The 19980-nt window shown below is 43.4% G+C and overlaps 1 protein-coding gene across 1 annotated transcript in view; it reads left to right on the top strand.

Moving 5' to 3' along the window:
• LOC144791581 (metal cation symporter ZIP14-like) overlaps positions 1 to 19980 on the top strand; it is a 259836-nt gene that overhangs the window by 88810 nt on the left and 151046 nt on the right. The window contains exons 4-5 of the mRNA XM_078666302.1: positions 4830 to 4999; positions 9639 to 9761. Of these exons, the coding sequence (XP_078522428.1) occupies positions 4830 to 4999; positions 9639 to 9761 (293 nt within the window). The remainder of the gene's footprint in view (positions 1 to 4829; positions 5000 to 9638; positions 9762 to 19980) is intronic.

Here is a 19980-nt window from a genome sequence, read left to right as displayed (position 1 = left end):
GCTACAACCAAGACCCGCTTATTGCCTCTTCCTGTCCCCACGGTTACATTATGGTAAGCAAAAATACTAATATTAACCCTACACAGACTACCGACACTGAAGAACTGACAACACGAAGTGTAGAAAGACGTGAAAAAGCACTCCGACAAGCAAAACGAGACTTAGAAGCATCAGATGAGGAAGGACTACATTATCATGGAGTTAAGAACCAGACTCATTTAAATGTTTTCGCAAACCTGTTAGTACATTATGTTGAAACTATGGAGATAGAAGATTGCTATGTCTGCATGAAGCTACCTACTTCTGTAGCTGAAGGCGTGACTTATCACCTACCTTTGACCTATGGAATTTCCTGTAGCATTTTAGCTAGTTTATTTTACAAAAGAGGACCATTACAGTATTACTATTCTAATTCAGACGTGATATTTTCTGAACTTCCTATACGTGGAAATCTGAATCCTGTACATACCAAAAGTGACGTTACACGTTATATGGGAGAATACTTTCTGACTATAGGTACCATAGACTTGAATGAAGCACACAGAGATAACTTGACCTGTTCATTACATGAACAAGAAAAAATGTTTTTAAACATGGCAGAGAAAAGAAGGGAGAGTTTCCAAAGAAAGGCAAATGATAAGAGACAGAAAACTCCTAAATGGGCTGAAAACATGGAAAGCACCTCAAATAGTGGGAGTAGTCCTGCTTTGTTGCTGGATTTCGAAAGGAAAGGGAAACTCTGTCTTCACCGCGAGAAGACTAGTTATTATAATAACATTTTCATTGGTTCCAGTCAATGTGAGCACAATTACAAGGTAATTGGAGGTTGGTGTTTCAAAAATGGGTCAGAACCTGTGTTTCCCGGAATTTATTATATATGTGGAAACAAGGCTTATTTCAAATTGCCGGATCACTGGTATGGAAGCTGCTACTTTAGCATTGTCTTCCCGAAAATATACCATGTGAACGAAATTGCTGGAAGCAATGAAAATACTAATGGCTTAGTGCGTAGCAAAAGAGAAAACGTAGGTGAAATAATGGGTAGTATTTTTAGTGCACTGATACCTGGAGTGGGAGTGGTTCTGAACACACACAGAATTTGCAAATTATCCACAATAGTGGATGTGTTGTCTACTGACACAGCTCATGGATTTCTGATGGTCAATACCGAAATGGTTGTGATCAGATCAATGGTTTTGCAGAACAGACTTGCACTTGATACATTATTAGCAAAAGAGGGCGGAGTCTGCCGGATGCTGAAGGCGCAACATTGTTGCACTTACATTCCGGACAAAAGTGTACAGCTCGAAAGATATGTGAAAAACATTACTAATTTGGAAAAGGAACTCAAACCACTGGAGGTTGACAGTGCCTGGAAGAGACTGGTCGATGGTCTCTCCAATGTAGGTCATTGGTTTGCTAGCTTAGGTAAAAGCTTATTGTTTAAGGTACTGATGCCAAATGGAGTGATAGGTTTTATCCTATTTCTCATATTCGTCTGTTGCAAATGTCGCAAACACACAAAGAAGTACCCAGTGAATGCGAGAGGTGTGAAAAGAAGTGTGGATGAACTCGAATTAGAAGAAATGAATAATCAGATCTACAAAAGGGTGAAAAATTCTCACCCTACCAAAGATGCGAAAGAAAAATTGAATCGCCTGTTGGAAGAGATAGAGTTGTATAAAGTGTGAAAGAAAAGTTGGCATCTGGTTCCGTTATTTGTGATGATAGTAAATATCATCAAAGAGGGGATTGATAGAGCAGGATTTCGCATCGCGACTTGCTAGAGTCAAGAACCTCGAATCTGGTATAATCCTATAATACCATTTGTATGTTTACTAATTTCCTTTATTTTGATATGCGTGTATATTAGTGACGCTTGCCTATGTGTTTTATTTAATACGAATAACCCTTGTATAATAATATGGCCGCTGTTTTGGATTTTGCTTCTGCGCATGCGTTAGACATACTCAAGTGATGAGACGTAATTGCAATTTTGGAGGGAAAGGGTGCGCATGCGTAATAGCCATAAAATGGCCGCTTCTGTATTAACGTGGTGAAGCTCGTGCAGTTGCTCTTGTGTTATTGTGTGTTGCTCTAATCTATAACTGCATAGTATATTTTTAAAATGATATACCTGAAGTACAAAATCATGATATGTAGTACATTCATTTATTTCTATGTTTTAATTTGTTTTCGCTTACTTTTCATGTATCCTCGGCATGGAGGGGTGATAGGGTGCTTGGGAGTCCATTTTGGAGTGCAGGACCAGAAGTGGCGAGGTGGCATTGACACAGCGCCAAGAGAAAGTCGCTGCCAAGACGTGCCTGGGAAGATGCACCTTCACCCAGCCAGAGAAGCTGAAATGTGTTACATTATTAACAATGTATTTCTTTCTATTGTATTCAGTGCGACTTCTCATGGGAACCCCAATCTTGCTAGGCGGTACCCTAGAATGTAAATTAGGCCTTAGAAAAGTCTGTTCTGATTGGTGTGTTAACCCATCCTACCTTAGGACCAATTGAAATTGGGGATTCTGACACTTTGCAACATTGGGGGGTGGTACACTGACCTGAAAACAGTATAACTAGCCTAGGTTCACCTAGGGAATTTGTCCGACTTGTCTGAATAGCTGACCTGTCACTGACCCAACGCCCTCAATAGGTGACTGGATACAGAGCGCTGCGGAGTACTCTGTCCGAATTTGACCATAGACTCAAAGGGTTTACTAAACCTTAAGTGCTGGCGGAGCACTTTGCTGGGGAGTTCGCTAACCCAATCGGGGTTCTGACTGATAGCTGCAGAGAGGGTGGAGCGCAGGCGTTGCTTCCGAACTGCGGGTGCTGGTCGTATCCTGATGGTCCTGTCCTGATCCTAATCTGGGTTTCCTGTCCGATCCTGGGGTGTCCAGTCTGCACCTGCTGTCCCGTTGATGACTGTCCTTCCTGGGGTTATCTCCTGTCCCTAACTGACCCGTGGCCAGGGTTGGTTTTCACACCAGTCTAGGTAAATATCTTGCTGAAACTCTAAACTGCACCTTTCTATTTTCCTGTCTTTGCTTCAATAAAGACATACCTTTGCATATGTTACATTTTCCATGCTTTCCGCAACCATTGCATATCCTAAAGTCATTTGCATTTAATTTCATAGCGTGTTCCTATGTTACCCTACCTTTTCGAAATCATTTTCTCCATTGCAGTTTGCAATTTTCTGATGTGGTCTATAATTTTCTCTTATAAAATTGACTGAAGTACTTTACTAGAATTATAGCGTGTTCCACTTTTCACCCTTACTAGAGCTGTCTAGGATTCCTAATTTCCCATTCATATTCATGAAATACGTTTCCCATAGTATAAATTTATACTTGTATAACCTTGCCCATCCAATTTTTAGCGTGTTTCCTGTCTCACTATTTCTAGAAATCTAAATGATTGCCCTTACACTGTTCCTTTATGGTTATATGCTTTTCGTCATCTTGATTATTGACTGCCTTTTAACTGTAAGCCTAAATGCTCTCGGAAATTGATTACTAAGATAAAATTCTTAAAACTTCCCAGTTGTCCGTGGTCATTTGATAAATATCAAAGTTATTTAAAGTTGGGTTTGTATTTTTTTTCCTGCCTTTCCTTTTACAGTTAGCTCCCTGACCCATCGTGGTCATAGGTACCCGTAACGGTGGATGGTAAGTCGGGTACACTAGAAACAATCGAAAGGACTCATGGTTATTGGTAGTAGATTGTAAGGTCATCTGATCAATGTATATGATGAATTAAAGTATATGGGCCCGAAACCTAAGTGGTGAAATTATTGGTCGGGTGACCTGCGATCTCTATCAGTATCACCGGAGACAAAAATGTATGATTCCTGCCTGCCATTTTCACCCTGTTCTTCTGAAAGTGTAATTTTCTTTAAAAATATCAAGAATTACGAATTTCCAGGGCTGCTTATGCTCTGTGATAATCTGCATGGTACAGTTCAAAAACACATGACGGTCAAACAAATGAGATGTAGAAAACTGTCCTGAGGAAAGAGAGAGCAGTGTGAGGTTTTGTGGCCCAGATTGTTTCATGTCCGCAGAGAAACACACATCTATCTATCTTAGTTCAAGAACTGAGCCCTAGTGACCTCCGAAAGCAGTCACAGTTCTGTAACTTCCAGTTTGCTCTGGAGACTGGATCTCACAAAAATATAAGTCTTGGTGACTCAGCCTTTGCACCCTGGAAATTTCTCTCCTAGAGTCGAAATTGCAGAACAGTTGATATGCCCATGGTGGAGGTAGGATTTCACTCACATTGGGGTGTGCGTTTTCTCTGCATTCAGTTGCATTTTCAGCCCAAGTGTGGTTGCATTTATTCCTTGTGCAATGGTGTTCAGCCTGTATGCATTGGAGGTGGTAGTTTCCATGCTTCCATTGGGTTTCTCTGTGTGATTGAGTTTCTACTCCATGTCGTAGAGGTTTACATTGTATGTGGTGGTGGTGGTATTTTGCCTGTGAATGGTGGTTGTACATGTTTCCTGAGTGTGTTTGTGGTATTTCACTGTTAGAAACCACTTTGAGCTGCCTGTGGTGGTGGCATTATTTTTGCAAAATCATTTTTGGCATCCATTTAGTTCGGCCCCTCTGCGCCTTTTGTCCTTTGTTGTAAATGCTGTGCTTCTCTCTTGAAGTCACCTTAGTCTCAGCTTTTGCCGTTCACATGCAATCCTAACCCACTTACCTTCTGTAGCTCATGTACATGATCTGTTTCTGTTGCTTTGTGTTTGCTGCTTCTGCTGCTCTGTGGTGTCCTGGGCAGTGTTGTAACCCCATATCTCTTCTTGTTCCACAGTGTGGGGCTTTGGGTTTCTCGGCGTGACTGTGATAAACCTGGCCTCGCTCCTGGGAGTCTTCGTCATACCATGCACCAAGAAGCCCTTTTTCCGGTGGATTCTCCTATATTTCATCGCATTGTCCATCGGCACGCTCTTCTGTACTGCGCTTTTCCAGCTCCTCCCCGAGGTGCAGTAGATGGGAAGAGATTGGAGCTTGTATGTGGTGGGGTCCCTTTGACATCTGTCAAAGACTCTAGTGTAGGAGGGGAGGCATGAAGAGACAACAGTCTCTCTGCTGTGTAACCTATTCGAAACCCCTAGCACGTCCTGTTGCAGGACCTATTTTGCACTGGGTCTGCACCCTAAATTCTTAAGTTCAAGACTGTTTTACTTAAGGGAATCCCAGCAGCTATCAGAGTTGTGTAGTAGAGGAGTGTTGCACCTCTGTCAATTACCGACTTCAAGCCTAACCTCTGCCCTTGCCTTCTGGGCGTACAGAGACTCAGGAGTATTGAAGGTAGTGGGATGTCACTACTCTGAGTACTCGTCTCATCCCACTAGAAACTTTCTTGGCCCCTGCACCCCCAAAAGAAGAAGGCGGTGATGTCCTGCTTCTGATCGCTGTTCCGCTCCATACTTTGGGAGTGCAGAGGCTGAGTCTAAGTGGGGAAGGCGGTGGTATGATGAGATATTGCCCCTCTGACAGCCACCTGTATCTGTCACTGTTGCTCTTCTTTATTTGGGGATGCAGAGACTTTGAAGGTGTGGAAAGGGGTTTGGTTGCCCATCTGTTGATCGCCCTACTCGGGCTCTTCCTCAGCTCATTCCTACCTTCAGCTCCTTTTTTCTTATTGGATTATATAGAATTGTATCTGGGTCTCGTGGTTTTCTCTAAATCTCTGAAATTCTCTTAATTTGGGAAATCTGTAGTCAGCAGAGTATTCTTGAAATACTATGTACTTAAAAAAACAAATAACATTTTTTGTGCTGTCCTTCGCCTCGTGCTCCTTTTTCTCTTTACCAAATGGAAAGTCAGATTTAATTTAAAAAATTTCTTAAATTCCTGAAATGTACGATTTGTTATCATGTTCTAATTGTCAATAACTATTGTTTTAATAATGTTGATGAGTATCAAATGTTACTTGTCAAAGCAACTCGCTCCAGCCTCTTGATCGCCAATACTCCTTATTCACCTAATGAGCCCCCTTCCCCATCTCCTGGATGCGACCTGCAATAAGTCTGATAGCTCATGGACCCTATTTTCCGCCTTGAAGTCACTTCCAGTGCTCTTAAGCAACAAAAGGCGTTTTTCAAAACAGAAAGCACACAAATGCCTCCTCTGATTGTGTACTCATAGCAGTCGTGGCACTTTCCTTGAACAGAGAGCACTATTTGTCCAAAGAGACATAAGTGCAGAAATATGTTTATCAGTAGATGCTACTAAAGGCTCAAAATGAATTACTGTACAATAATTTAATCACTGACTGACCGGCGCTGGAGACTTTAGTCAACCGGCACACTCCAAAAGAAGCAACCATTCCAGCACAGATTAGCTGTGTTAGCTTGCAGTTATTATCACCAAAACAGGGGCTTCTGGAGTTAGTTGTGAACAACATTAGCACAAGAAAATAAAATTGACAGAGCACCTGCTGAATCCCATGGTAAACTGTGATGTACACACTGGAATGCTGCACTATGATCTTCCTAAGAAGGTGCAGAAGAACAAAGTTTTTGGGAGACCTGTTGAGTATAGTTACAATACTGTCCACATGATTTAAAGAACTCTCTCGCTTGTATTAGTGTGCACCTCTAGGGCCACACAGGTACCCAGTGGAAGGGGATCGTCCATTCAGAACATCTGCAGTATCTGAAAATAGATCCTAAATAGAAGGGGGGACCCCCGGTAGATATCAGGCAGGTAGGCGTGGAAAATCAACGAAGTACACAATCCAGAGGATACCTGCCACTCAGGTTCAATCATATGCCTAACTAAGAGGTCATTCAATAAATACAACAGTGCCCCCCAGGAACAAACAAAAAAAAACACTTCAAATACAAATATATAAAGATTTTATTACATAAGATAAATACCATTCAATGCATAGATATCAGATCATATGATTAATTTTTTTTAAATAAAAAACTCCTATCATCAATGAAGTCCCACAAAACAATTCCAGATACTCCTTTCATACCATCATGCATACCAAAATTACATACATTCCATACCACATACACGCAATATATCCACAGTACATAACAGCCACAGGCTGATCTGGATGTTACAGATGGAAGTAAATAATTGGGGAGATGGAGATAAGATCAGTCGGAATATCCCCAATTAAGAAAACGCCGACGCGCATTTCGGTGTAAAGCCCCAGCCGGAGCTACACCTTCGTCAGGGCGGAGATGTACAACTCCACAATGGCAGGTAATCAATTTAACAAGAGGAAACTCCACATTTCAAGGGTAAAGACCCGATAGGGACCTGTCAATTACATGGCCCCGCAGTAGACTGCTTCCCCGATGCTCACAAGCGTTGACTTGTTAAGGGGTCTACGTGGTGCTTAAGGTGTGTTCCATTGTGTCCAACGGTGTCATAGGCATAAGGTAGGATCAATGTAGGCAAAAATCCGAGGGTTATTTTCCTGGATGCCTTGGGGCTCACAGTGACTGGTCAAATTTCAAGAGGCTTCCAGGATATAGCGCGATGACGAAATCCAGCCGGCGGTCCCGCGATACTACACGATTCCCGCATCAATGAGCGTTCTCTTAATTGGGGATATTCAGACTGATCTTATCTCCATCTCCCCAATAATTTACTTCCATCTGTAACATCCAGATCAGCCTATGGCTGTTAAGTACTGTGGATATATTGCGTGTATGTGGTATGGAATGTATGTAATTTTGGTATGCATGATGGTATGAAAGGACTATCTGGAGTTGTTTTGTGGGACTTCATTGATGATGAGTTTTGTATTTTTTTCAAATCAATCATATGACCTGATATCTGTGCATTGAATGGTATTTATCTCATGTAATAAAATATTAATATATTTTAAATGTTTTTTGTTTTATTTTGTTTGTTCCTGGGGGGCACTGTTGTATTTATTGAATGACCTCTTAGTTAGGCATATGATTGAACCGGAGTGGCAGGTATCCTCTTGATTGTGCATCTGGAAATAGACACAGGCAATAACTTGTACAGTAGGAGGAAGGATGAACAAGCAAATATGATACTTAGGTGGACCCTGGACACCCTTGCTCCCACCTGCTAGCTCAAAACCTAGGGCCCAGTTCACAAAGGTAAAGTTAGACCAAAAGTGCAACTTAGACCAAAAGTCTAACTTTAATCCTTTTCGGTTTTCACAAAGGTAAAGTTAGACCAAAAGTCTTACTTCACTACTTTTCAGTATGCACAAGGTTAAAGTTGGACCAAAAGACTAAAAGTAGTAACTGACCTTTGTGAATACCGAAAATTTGTAACGTTAGGGTCCAAGTTAGCAATTGTGAATTGGGCCCCTAGGGTTGCAGTTTTACCCCCTTCTCAGCCTCTTTTGATCAAGGCTGTCAGTCCCTGTGCATGGTCCTGGAAAGCTATGGATCAGATGGCAGGCCCAACCTATTGGTGTAAGTAGTCGGAGTTTTGATAAGGCTGGAGCGAGAGCCTTTATACAGGAATTCAATGAATTGTAAGTGCTGCACAGTCCCGGAACAGTATTATTCTCCAAGATGAATTACCCTTCATCTACGCAAATTCTGAATATGAGGGTTCTGCCCTTTCCAGTTGCCAGAGTGCTGGAGCAGATGCCTATTACCTCCTGCCTTAGACCAAGGCCTTCAGTTCCGGGACTGTTCTGCATACGATCTTTGTCTGTATCTACAATGCAAGTATTGCAAAATCACTAATCTGATTTCTCCCTTTCTCTCTTTCTGGTGTTGGAATCTGCTTTCCTCTGGAATTCTGGATAATTTCTCATTGGAATCTGCCTTCATCGCCTCAATCTTTTAATTTTGCCCTATGGCCTCCTCTTGGTGGGGCTGTGAGGGATGGGTGCCGGGTTCTCTACACAGTTTGGGGTTACGGTTTCCTCTGTGTGACAGTTATTTCTCTCTGCTCACTGGTTGGGGCCAGTGTCGTCCCCTTCATGAAGAAAAGGTTTTACAACCGGCTGCTGCTCTAATTCATAGCCCTGGCGATTGGCACACTCTACTCCAATGCCCTCTTTCAGCTGATCCCAGAGGTAGGCACATCCCCTTCTCCCCATCTGTGAATTCCAGGATTAACTGGGAGACTAAGGGATATTGTGGGAGCTGAGGCAGGGACAGTCAAAGTGAGGATGCTTGACAGGTGGGGCACCCAATTGTTTGTGGTTGATGCATGCCTTGCTTTGTTGAATGGAATGGCTAGGTAGTTACAGTGCACTAGATGAATGCATTTACTGGACAGTGTATATGGCTGCTCCTTGCTGTGGGCCTAATGTACCCTCCTGCCTTTTTTCCCTGCAGGCCATATCGGTCAGGTGAGTTAGGAACTGAGCAGGATGTAAGCCATTAAAAGTAGGCGAAAACATTTTGGATTCTTCAGGATTAGAATGGAACTGCAATATTGCTTCTATTTTGGGGGAAAAGAGGAGAGTTTATGGGTTATTGGGGAAATCCCTTAGTATGTATTGAAGATGCCCCTTAGTATGTATGGAAGATTTTGGACACCCCAGGGTGCAGTGTAGAATGGTTGTTTGGGTTGGAGTGAGATCTCACACTCAGACCGGGTGTGGGTTTAAAAGAAAAAAAAATCTCACAGATTCTCTATTTCTACTCCACAGGCATTTGGACTTAACCCATTAGAGGACTATTATGTTTCCAAGTCTGCAGTGGTCTTCGGAGGGTTCTACCTTTTTTTCTTCACTGAAAAAGTTTTAAAGATGATTCTGAAGCAGAAGGATGAGGTACGGTTTAGCTCTGAGGAGGGAAACGACCTTCCCTTTCATGCTTTTCCACGAATTACCATCTAACCTTCCATGCCTCTTTGGAACAGTTTATACACATTCTCCAGTCTATGGGTCTTTCTGCCTCAGCCTTACTTCCAGCTTCCCTTACTGACCTAACTTTCACCATACTGCAAATGCCTCACAGAGAGGGCTCTCTAGCTGTACCACGGTATTTTTCTCTAAAGATTTCCTTTAACCGTAGATCCTCCCTCAACCTCTTCCAGTGCATCGCCTGCAAGAGTGACCACAGGTAGTGCTGGTCATGTTAGTCTTCAGGATCTTGTTTTTTCCACCTGTGGATTTGAGGCCAAATTTTGCTGATGTGGCTGCCACGTTGTCAGTCTTCTGTTGCATCTGCAGATGGGTATGGGAGAGTAGGGCCAGATCATCCACAAAATACAGGTCGTCATGCTGCGTCAAGGGTGTCCACTGAATTCCAGTTCTTTTTCTTGCCCTGGATGTCTTCATGATCTGGTCTATGGCCAGCTGGAAGAGAAAAGGTGAGAGCAAATAACCCTGGCACACTCTGATCCTCACTGAATAAGGTGCCTGTGAGCTGCCCTGCATGGGCTATCTTGCAGGTTAATCCCTCGTAAGAGTTACTGATGATTCATACGAGATTATCTGGCACACTTTAGTGATGAAGGAGTTTCCAAAGGGTCTCTCTGTCCATGCTGTTGAGTGCCTTCTCATAGTCCATGAAGTTGACTTAAAGGGGTGTTGCAGGGATTCTGCTCAGGAATAGAACTATGCTTGGGACCGTAGAGCATCAGTACGTAGGGAGTGAGTCACCATACCACCTCAGTATCTATGAGCCCGAGTGTGACTAGCTATAGAGTCTTACTTGTCCTCCTAACTTTTCCAGAGAGACAAGTGGTTTAGAACCACAGAACGCAACACTCTTGACCCTTTTTCTCTCACTTGTACTTGTCCACAATAAGATAACTGTGGTAAATAAATAAATAATACCCTATTTTTGACTAGACATATATCATAACAGATAGCTCAATAAATAAGAGTCAAGATTCGAGGTAGTAGGAGTTTTGCAGGTTTAATACAGCATAAGGACAGGAACAGGACAACCTGCACGGGAATAGGATGGCAGGGCCCAGCAGCTGCTGGGGCTGGGTCTGGGATGAGCGCGCTAACTTTTGATAACAATACACGAGCATATATACATAGCGCGAACACATAGCATTACATTGCAGTAGGCGTAGCAGTGGGTGGAGCAGAAGGCGTGACGCGTAGCAGTCGCGAAAGATAAGAGTAAAAGTAGGTGTAACTGGGCGTATACACAGACATGTGGTGCAGACGTAACAGAATATGTCATGAATGGGGCGGAAACATAGGAGGGGGCTACCTAAGGAGCCGGGACCTCTAACCTAATGGTGCGCGCAAACTGGCAGTGACGTATTACTAGGAGAAGCTGGGGGCTATGAACTCTGTGCTAGGAGCAGAGACTAAAGTCTGGAGGGTCGGAGCGACATGTACCTAAACAGTATCTAGTATCTGATGTTTAGAGAACATGTTGATATAAACTAGAAGTCATGAGGGGAAAAGCTAACTGACTCTAAGACTGGACCACGCATTATTCTACATGTAGTGCGTGATGAAGAGTATTAAATGACCATTAAATACAATATTCTCTAACATGGAGCCCTGAAGGCTAGACAATGACGGAAACTATTGATGCAGTTCAGTAGCTTAGGAATGCAGAGAAGGAGGACTGAACTGATAACTGGAACTATAACATACTTTTGGCAGACTCAGAGGCAGAGCCAAGCTGCACCGGGCACTGCGAGGCAGGAAGTAAGTGAAAGGTCGAGGATACAGGTGGGGGCTGCTTCGCTCCTCAGCGAGGCTTCAGGAGACAGGAGCTGAATCTGATGTCCAGGCCCTGTTGAGGCCTAGAAACGGGGACTTTATAATGAAATAACGTGCACACTGAGAAACGTGGCAACATTACTTTACATAGGCCTGATATTCGTAGTATTCACGAGGCCTGGAAACTGGCATACTAGAGGTGGACACAACTATAATTGCGTCATTAATCGGACATGGGGAATAACATATGCATATTGGTCATGCACACATAACATATGATGGATGACACGTAGGGACACAGAACATGACAAAATTTACTTTTCCACATTCCCTCCTTGTCACTACGTTTCCATCAGGAAACATCAATATTCATGATACCATCTATCATTTCATACAGTACCATTTGTTCATCTCGAATTGTCTTGGAACGAGATTTAGAACGGGGCTTGGGACTAGGAATACAAGAGGTAGCACAAATGCCGCAAATCGCAGGGCCACATTGTATACAGAGGCAGCAGCTGAATATGATCGCTACTGCAATACCTAGAAAGGACAGGACTTTCCATCCCCAAGCGGAAATTATATTCCAGAACCAACCGGACCATGTCCAGGTGCCTGGATCTTGGTGTAACAGATGGGCAATTTTATGAAGTCTGGTTATAGCTGAATAAACAGACGGCGCGTTATTTGGAATGAAAATGCAACAACTAGATCCGAGGACTCTACAGGCCCCGCCCCTATCGGCCAGTATGACGTCAAGGACGAGACGATTCTGTAAAACGACAATTCTCATAAAGGATTGCTCTTCGGTTAAGTTACCTAGAGCGGAGGCAGTCTCATCTACTACTGCTTCAAGGGTTCTTGTTAACCTACGGATTAGCTTACTATTTACAACTGTACCTAAATAAGGGAACACACCTTTATCAATATCAATGAATTGCTCTGCAGCAGTTTCAGTATAATCGACAATCGGGAGGTTTCTCTTGTGTCTAGTATGTACTAGGAAGGAATTCCTATGGTAGTCAGGTGGGGCTAGAAAAACAGGTGGCAGTAGGAAGGCAATGTAACAGGTTCCCTCCCAATCGAGGGGCAGACGAACATATGCAGTTTGACCACAAACAAAATAAGAATGACGTGAAGCTTTAAAAATAGATTTCCCACTGTCACTATACGGGATAATAGTAGTACAATCACTATGTCCTATGTGTACGGAACCCTTATTACGGACACATAATTCGCCTTTAACTGGTAGTACTGAAATAGCAGGTGAGTCTGGAGTAGTATCAGACTGAACATTCAGGACCATGAAATTCGACGAATAATTACCTAAATTATATACTTCATTTTCTAGATCTAAACCTGTTCGGTGAGGGAGACCTTGCTTGTCTGGGAAACATGTACTGTTAAGAAAAGACATATCTGTTGAGGATGACGTTAACGTGGACCATGCTCCACACGAACCATTATGTGAAAACGGATAAGGAAAAAGTGGCAGAACTCCCTTCGGTGTCTGGAAAGGGGGAAGTCGACCACACACCCAACAATTAGTGGCATTGCTGGTCTGGTGTGGGTAATGTAACATGCGGATAAATGAGTTATTACGCATAGCGAGGCGGTATGAATATTCGTGAGGAGGCAGATCACTAAACGTGTGCTCTACTGTAGCATTAGCAGACTTATTTACATGAAGAACTGGGAAATATAGGAAAAAGGCATAACTGGTGCAGGAAATCATAATGCTGAGGAATAATATGAAACTTAGAAAAACGATACATCGGTTTGAGTTCTTACTAACTCTCACTATGGGGGTCTATTTTATACATGTCAGAAACAGTCTAACCGTTTCACCTAGGGGAGGACTTATACAATCAAACTGGCTGACTCAATTTACTAGACCGGAGTTTTTGCTTATACTCCTGCTGCGGAGTTTTCTCTACCAAGGGAGGGGTTGTATCAATGTCTTTTGCGGGACAGTCCTTAGGAACAATATTTTGGCAGGTCTTGATATCCTGGAAAATGTTCTTTAAGGCGGGTTTCAGTCCGTTAAAAAGTTTAACATGAGAAAGGTGTATCCATCCTTTTCGGCCTTCCAACTTCACGGCTGTACGGGTGGTGAGGAGGACCTGACGGGGCTCTTTCCATCGAGGCTCCAGCGGACTTGATCTGTCAAAGTTACGGACCATCACCATGGAACCTGGAACGATTTCATGCGGTGCCACCTCGGTATTGTCTGGAAATGCGGCAGCAACCTGTGAACGACATGAGTTGAGGGCAGACATCAAGGAAGCTAGGTAATCTGTCAGCATATTACATGAAACATCAGTAATACTTCGGGGTCTAGGAGTACCCCACATGTTAGGGGGGCGGCCGAATACGACCTCATACGGGGACAGACCTGATCTGGAATGTGCGACCATGCGCATATAAAACAAAGCGACTGGCAGAGCTACTAGCCAGTCCACACCCTTATCTTTACATACTTTAGCGATTCGGATTTTCAGAGTCTGATTATGTCTCTCGACTAGACCGGCTGCTTCAGGATGGCGTACACAATGAAACTTCCACTGGTACCCTAACAACAGGGAAACGTGCTTCATGAGTTCAGATGAGAATGGCTTACCGTTATCAGAATATACGACTCTAGGGAGTCCATATCGAGGGAAGAATTCACGAACCAACTGCTTGGCAGTGGTCGCGGCTGTGTAATCTGGGACTGGATATGCTTCTGTCCATCTGGACAAAGCGCATACAACTACAAGGACATACTTGAAACCTCGACATCGCTCCATCTGAATATAATCCATCTGGAGGACTTCAAAGGGGTGGTCAGGAGGCTGGAAACCACCTTGTTCCACCGGGACACTTTTACCTGGATTAAACTGACAACATATCATACAGGTACGGACTTTCTGCTTGGCTGCAGCTCGTAAATGCTTGTTGAACCAAATGTTCTGGATACTGTCTAACATAGCTTTTTCTCCTAAATGTGCTGGACTATGTGCGGTATTAATGATGACTTGAACCATAGAGTCGGGGAGAAACCATGTGGCTCTACTCTTCGTTAACCATCCTTGATCTGTCTGGACCCCTCCTTGTTCGGACCATTTCTTGATTTCTTCAGGAGTAGCATGTAACTGGATATCTATGACATCTTCAGTAGGGTCCTTAACTGTAATACATGTAATCGGATCTGGAGTGTGTGTCAGGTTAACTGGAATGTCTAGAGTCTGTGCTGTAAGCTTGGCTGTGCGATCTGCTAGATCATTACCTTGAGAAATAATGTCAGTGACTTTCGTATGTGCTTTACATTTCATGATAGCGATAGATGTCGGTAAATGTATGGCATCTAACAGAGCTTGAATAAGGAGACCATGCTGAATCTTGGTTCCATGAGAAGTCATGAAACCTCTCTCCTGCCAGAGCACTCCGAAGTCGTGTACAACTCCAAATGCGTAACGTGAATCTGTGTAAACATTAACTTTCAGGTTCTTGGCGTGTATACAGGCTTGTGTCAGAGCAACTAGCTCTGCTGCTTGAGCGGACAGAGTGTCAATACGGTGTGTTTCAATAACTTCGGTGTCAGTAGTCACTGCGTACGCGGCGACTAGTTCTCCTGTACTAGTTCTCATACATGAACCATCCACATAAAGTGTCAGGTCGGAGTCTGGTAACGGAATGTCTGTCAGGTCTTGTCTTGGCTTTGTCGTAATGTTGACTACTTCCACACAGTCGTGTGTGGCAGAAGTTGAACTAACTGATGGTAACAGTGTAGCAGGATTCAGGATGTTGCAGCGTCTAATTACTATGTGTGGCTGGAACAGTGTCAATTCATAACCTGTTAAACGTGCAATTGTCAGGTGCTGAGTTTGTGTTCGGTTTAAAAGAACTTCCACGGAGTGTGGGACTTGTACTGTCAAAGTATGTCCTAAAACTATGGAATCACTTTGTCTGATAGCTAGTGCTGTGGCTGCAACTGACTTGAGGCACGCAGGCAGAGCCTGGGCGACTGGATCTAATGTGCTCGAAAAATAAGCACACGGCTTGTATTGTCCTGCTTGGTCTTGTGTGAGAACAGATAATGCTGTACCTTCACGTTCAGTAACGAAAAGTGTAAAAGGCTTACTGTAGTTCGGTGTAGCTAGAACTGGAGCTTGGCATAGGGCTTTCTTTAACTCGTTGAAACTAAGTGTATGTTCAGATGTCCAAGGGAGAACAGTCGATACGGCTGCCTCCTGTGTCGTTAACTGTATCAGTGGCTTGGCTAGAAATGCATACTGGGGAATCCATTGTCTGCAATAAGAAGTAAGGCCGATAAAGGCACGTACCTCCTTCTGGGTTCTGGGCTGGGGAAGACTCGCTATTAACTGGATACGGTCTGGTGTCAACTGCCTACCCCTCTTGGACAGTAAGTGTCCTAAGTATACCACTTGCTGGACACAGAATTGAAGCTTCGAAGGGGACACCTTGTGCCCCATCTCAGCTAGGAAATACAGAACTGTAAGTGACGCTCGCTCGCAGTCACGTTCAGAACGGGCTGTGATCAGGAGATCATCGACATACTGGAGCAGGGCAGTGTCAGTTGGCATGTGAATATTGTCTAGTTGTCTCTTAAGTGCTTGACTGTAAATACTAGGGCTTTCTGTGAAACCTTGAGGAGCGCGTGTGAACATATAGCTCCTTCCATTTAAACAGAATCCGAAAAGAAACTGGCTGTCTGGATGAATTGGAACACTAAAAAATGCATTCTTGAGGTCGATTACTGTAAAGAACGTGGCTTCGGAATCAATGGCTGTCAATAGGGAAGAGATATCTGGGACAACTGGGTACTGAGGAATAATACATTTGTTAAGTTCTCGTAGGTCAATCACTAATCGATATACTAGGGGTGCATTTGGATCAGTACGTTTCATGACTGGAATGATCGGAGAGTTACATACATTGGAGTCAGTTTCTACAACTACTCCTTGAACGATGAGCTCGTCTATAATTTTGGATAAGGCTGCTACAGCCTCAGGTGGCAATCTGTACTGTCTGATTCGTGGTAACACTACACCTGGTTTGAGAGTCACACGATAGGGTGTGATTTGCATGTAACCTACATCAGTTGGACCTTGCGCCCATAAATGCTGCGGGACATTGGACAGTCTGGAATCAAAATCTCGTAATACATAGTGACCCTTAAAGTCACGTAGGAACAGACGTATTCCCTCTGGGGAACAGCATATAACTGCACCTAATTCTTTCAGTGTTTTAATGCCTAATAGATTTTCTGGACATGACTTAGTAAGTAACAGATCAGTAGTGCGGGACAATGGACCTACTTCTAGAGTAACTGGCTTTGATATCTCATTAACGATAGGCTTTCCTGAAAATCCAAGGGAAACATTTCTTGAGCCTGAGAGCGGAGCCCCTGGAACTTCGGCATGACTAATTGTGGTCCTACTTGCCCCTGTATCAATCAAAAACTTTCTGTCTTTCCCTAATACTTGACTGTGAACATAGGGACCTTCTTGATCTACAGGTATCTCGATGAGAGGCAAGCCTACCTCCCTCTCTAGGCTGTTTCATGAATATGGCTGGTACTCTGGATACTCAGACTGTGCGTACTGGTACATCTGCTGTGTGACATGCTGTGTTGCAGCGATAGGCTGCGGTACTGTAACTGTCTGTGGTGCATTCTGTGGCTGAGGAATCTGTGAAACTTGTTCTTGTCTAGGCGGACGTGGTCTTTCTTTAGTCTTACCAGTAGCTATGTTATGTTTCAGAACTGCACACTCATTTATAAAATGACCTGGCTGTTTACAATAATTGCAGTTCCCTTTAACGGGTGCTGCAGGATGACTGGCTTGATTCGGACCCCTCTTCTGACTGTCTTGAGGAACAGATTGTGCAACTAGCACTTTCATTTTCGTGTCTTTCATACGTTTTCTCTCGTGTTCTTGCTCTTCCCTGATTCTATTCTGGTGATACTGGAGCATTTGCAACATCTGGGACGGAGTATTAGCTTGCCAGGTACTTTCGACTTTCAGAACTCGGTTTTTAATTGGTGGGCTTGAATTCTCGACTAATTTAGTAACAAAAAGGTGAGGGTATGACTCACTACTCGTCTTGAGGCCACTGTTGATGCTAAAACATTTTTCAAATCTAGAATAAAAATCACTAATATCTTCATCTTGTTTCTGTTTACAGGCTGAGATTGCATCCCAGTCTTCTTTTCTCGTTGTTAATAATCTGGGTAAAACTTGAATCAATAATTCTGGTAATTCTTTACATTTCTCTCCTAGACCAGTACCTGGTACTCGTGTCTTGTCTTCTGCTTCTAGGACTGCCCAATCTATCTTTTTCTCTCCCACCTCCCATTCTTTTTCCTTTAGCTTTTCATACACCCCTGCGGGCAACAGGACCTTTAACATTTTAATGATATCTGGGTAAGTGTATTCTCCCATACGGAGCATGTCTTTTAATTCTCTATGGAACCCTGCTGGATCTTTATCATGACAGGGAATTAATTTCTTCATCTCGAGAAGTTCCATCTTTGTGATCGGAGTGTATACAAACACTCGCTGCATTTCGCCACCCGCTCCTCTGACTGGGTGGACTTCTCGTAACGGATTCTGTCTGTCTATGTAGAATGATTTACTTTCTGGGGGTGAGACATGGACAAAATGCGGGTTCAAGAATGTTCTATATTTATGACGTTGTTCTAAAATGACACTAATTAAATCGGTACCTAGACCTCTCCATCTATACTGGAGTAACTCGTTCAGGATATCATGTAACGGACCTGGATCAGAGTGCTGACCCTCATACAGAGTAATGAGGTACTGAATCATATACATACCCACCAGTCGCTGCTCGGCTGGGGGCAATTTCAGAAACATTTGTGCCACTATTTCGTCTGGAAAAGTGGTAGAATCAGTAATCCATCTGACTGCTGATCGGACTAGTTCCTGTTCATGCATAGTACTTAACTCACTATAACCGATTCGTGATTTCAGAATGTGATCGGTAGCTTGAAATACTTGTTCTAGGGAACCTTGTTCTGGTGCTAAATGATGGAAAGTAGACTTGGGTTCTAGACGTAAATGGCGATCTGGAAATCTAGGTTTTCCTACATACGCTATTCTGGCAGTATTCTCGTCGTCTTCCTCTTCAGGATCGGAGGTACTTTCTTTCTCGCTTACTTGTGCTGCTTTACGCTGTTCGTGTATCTTTATTATCTCTCTACGGATTTTCTTTTACATACTTTCCATGGCACTAATGGTATTGTGCTTTCCTTCGGCTATATTATCACTCCACTTTGTTAGAGTTTTCATTTCTTCCGGGTCTTTAGACGGGTAATCTTGTTCTCTTATTAGACAGTTAATTAAGAACTTTAATATCATGCGCTGAATCTCGGCTTTCCTTTGAGACATGGCATTACTAATACTTTCTGGATCATCCCCTGTACGGATGAAACGATATATTCTGTCTAGATCTTCTTTCATATTCGGCAAGGTGACTAGATACTCGGTCACCCTCCTTATGCGTACGGAATATAAAACCATATTAAATTCGCCTGGAACTGGGTCATAGACACATTCACCAAGGGTTTGCCTGATTTCTGCAACAGACTTATTACTTTTAGGAGTACGCTGTGATGCTTGAGCATGTAATTCGAGTGCTGATAAACGCTTGTATGGCGGCGGGGTTTGAGGAAGACCTCCTCCCGCGGCCCCTAAACTAGAATCATCAACTGATGCTTTTCGTCCTGGCAGGGTCGGTAATTGTAACGTGGGCTGGACTTGTATGGCGGGCTGACCCGGGGGGGCTGTTAAGGGCACCCCGGTGTCTGGGGGAGCAGGAATTACCTGATTTACAGGGACTGGCGGAGTGCGAACAGGATTTGCATATTCTGGGACTGTGTCGTCCAAGTAGGACGAGATGAAAATATCGGCTGCGGTCGGTTTGTGACGTAGCTTGGTCGGTACTAATGGTGGCGGAAAGTTACTGGATGCCTCCGGGGTCGCTTTTGGCAAGCCCTCAGCAAGAAGAGGATACATACCCTTAATAAGGGCATGCCTCTGTCTGTCTGATTGCTCGGCTTTGACTTGTTCACCTATCTCGATTAGTTCTTTTTCTTGTGCTCGCTCTAAGGATTCTCTACTTAATTCTGACTTTCTGATTTCCTTTTCGGTTCTTTTATGAGCTTCTTTCCGCCATAACTCGATGGCATCTTTCTGTGACTGTCTGGCTTTCTTTTTCCATAATGCTTCTTCTACTCGCATGATGCATTCGGCATCCCATGTACCCGATACGGGCCATCTATACTTTTCTTCTAACTGTTTGGTATAATCTACCCATAAATCTAGAT

This window comes from Lissotriton helveticus, chromosome 11 (assembly GCF_964261635.1).
Source record: "Lissotriton helveticus chromosome 11, aLisHel1.1, whole genome shotgun sequence".
Lineage (NCBI taxonomy): Eukaryota > Metazoa > Chordata > Amphibia > Caudata > Salamandridae > Lissotriton > Lissotriton helveticus.
This window is presented reverse-complemented; position numbering and strand designations above follow the sequence as displayed.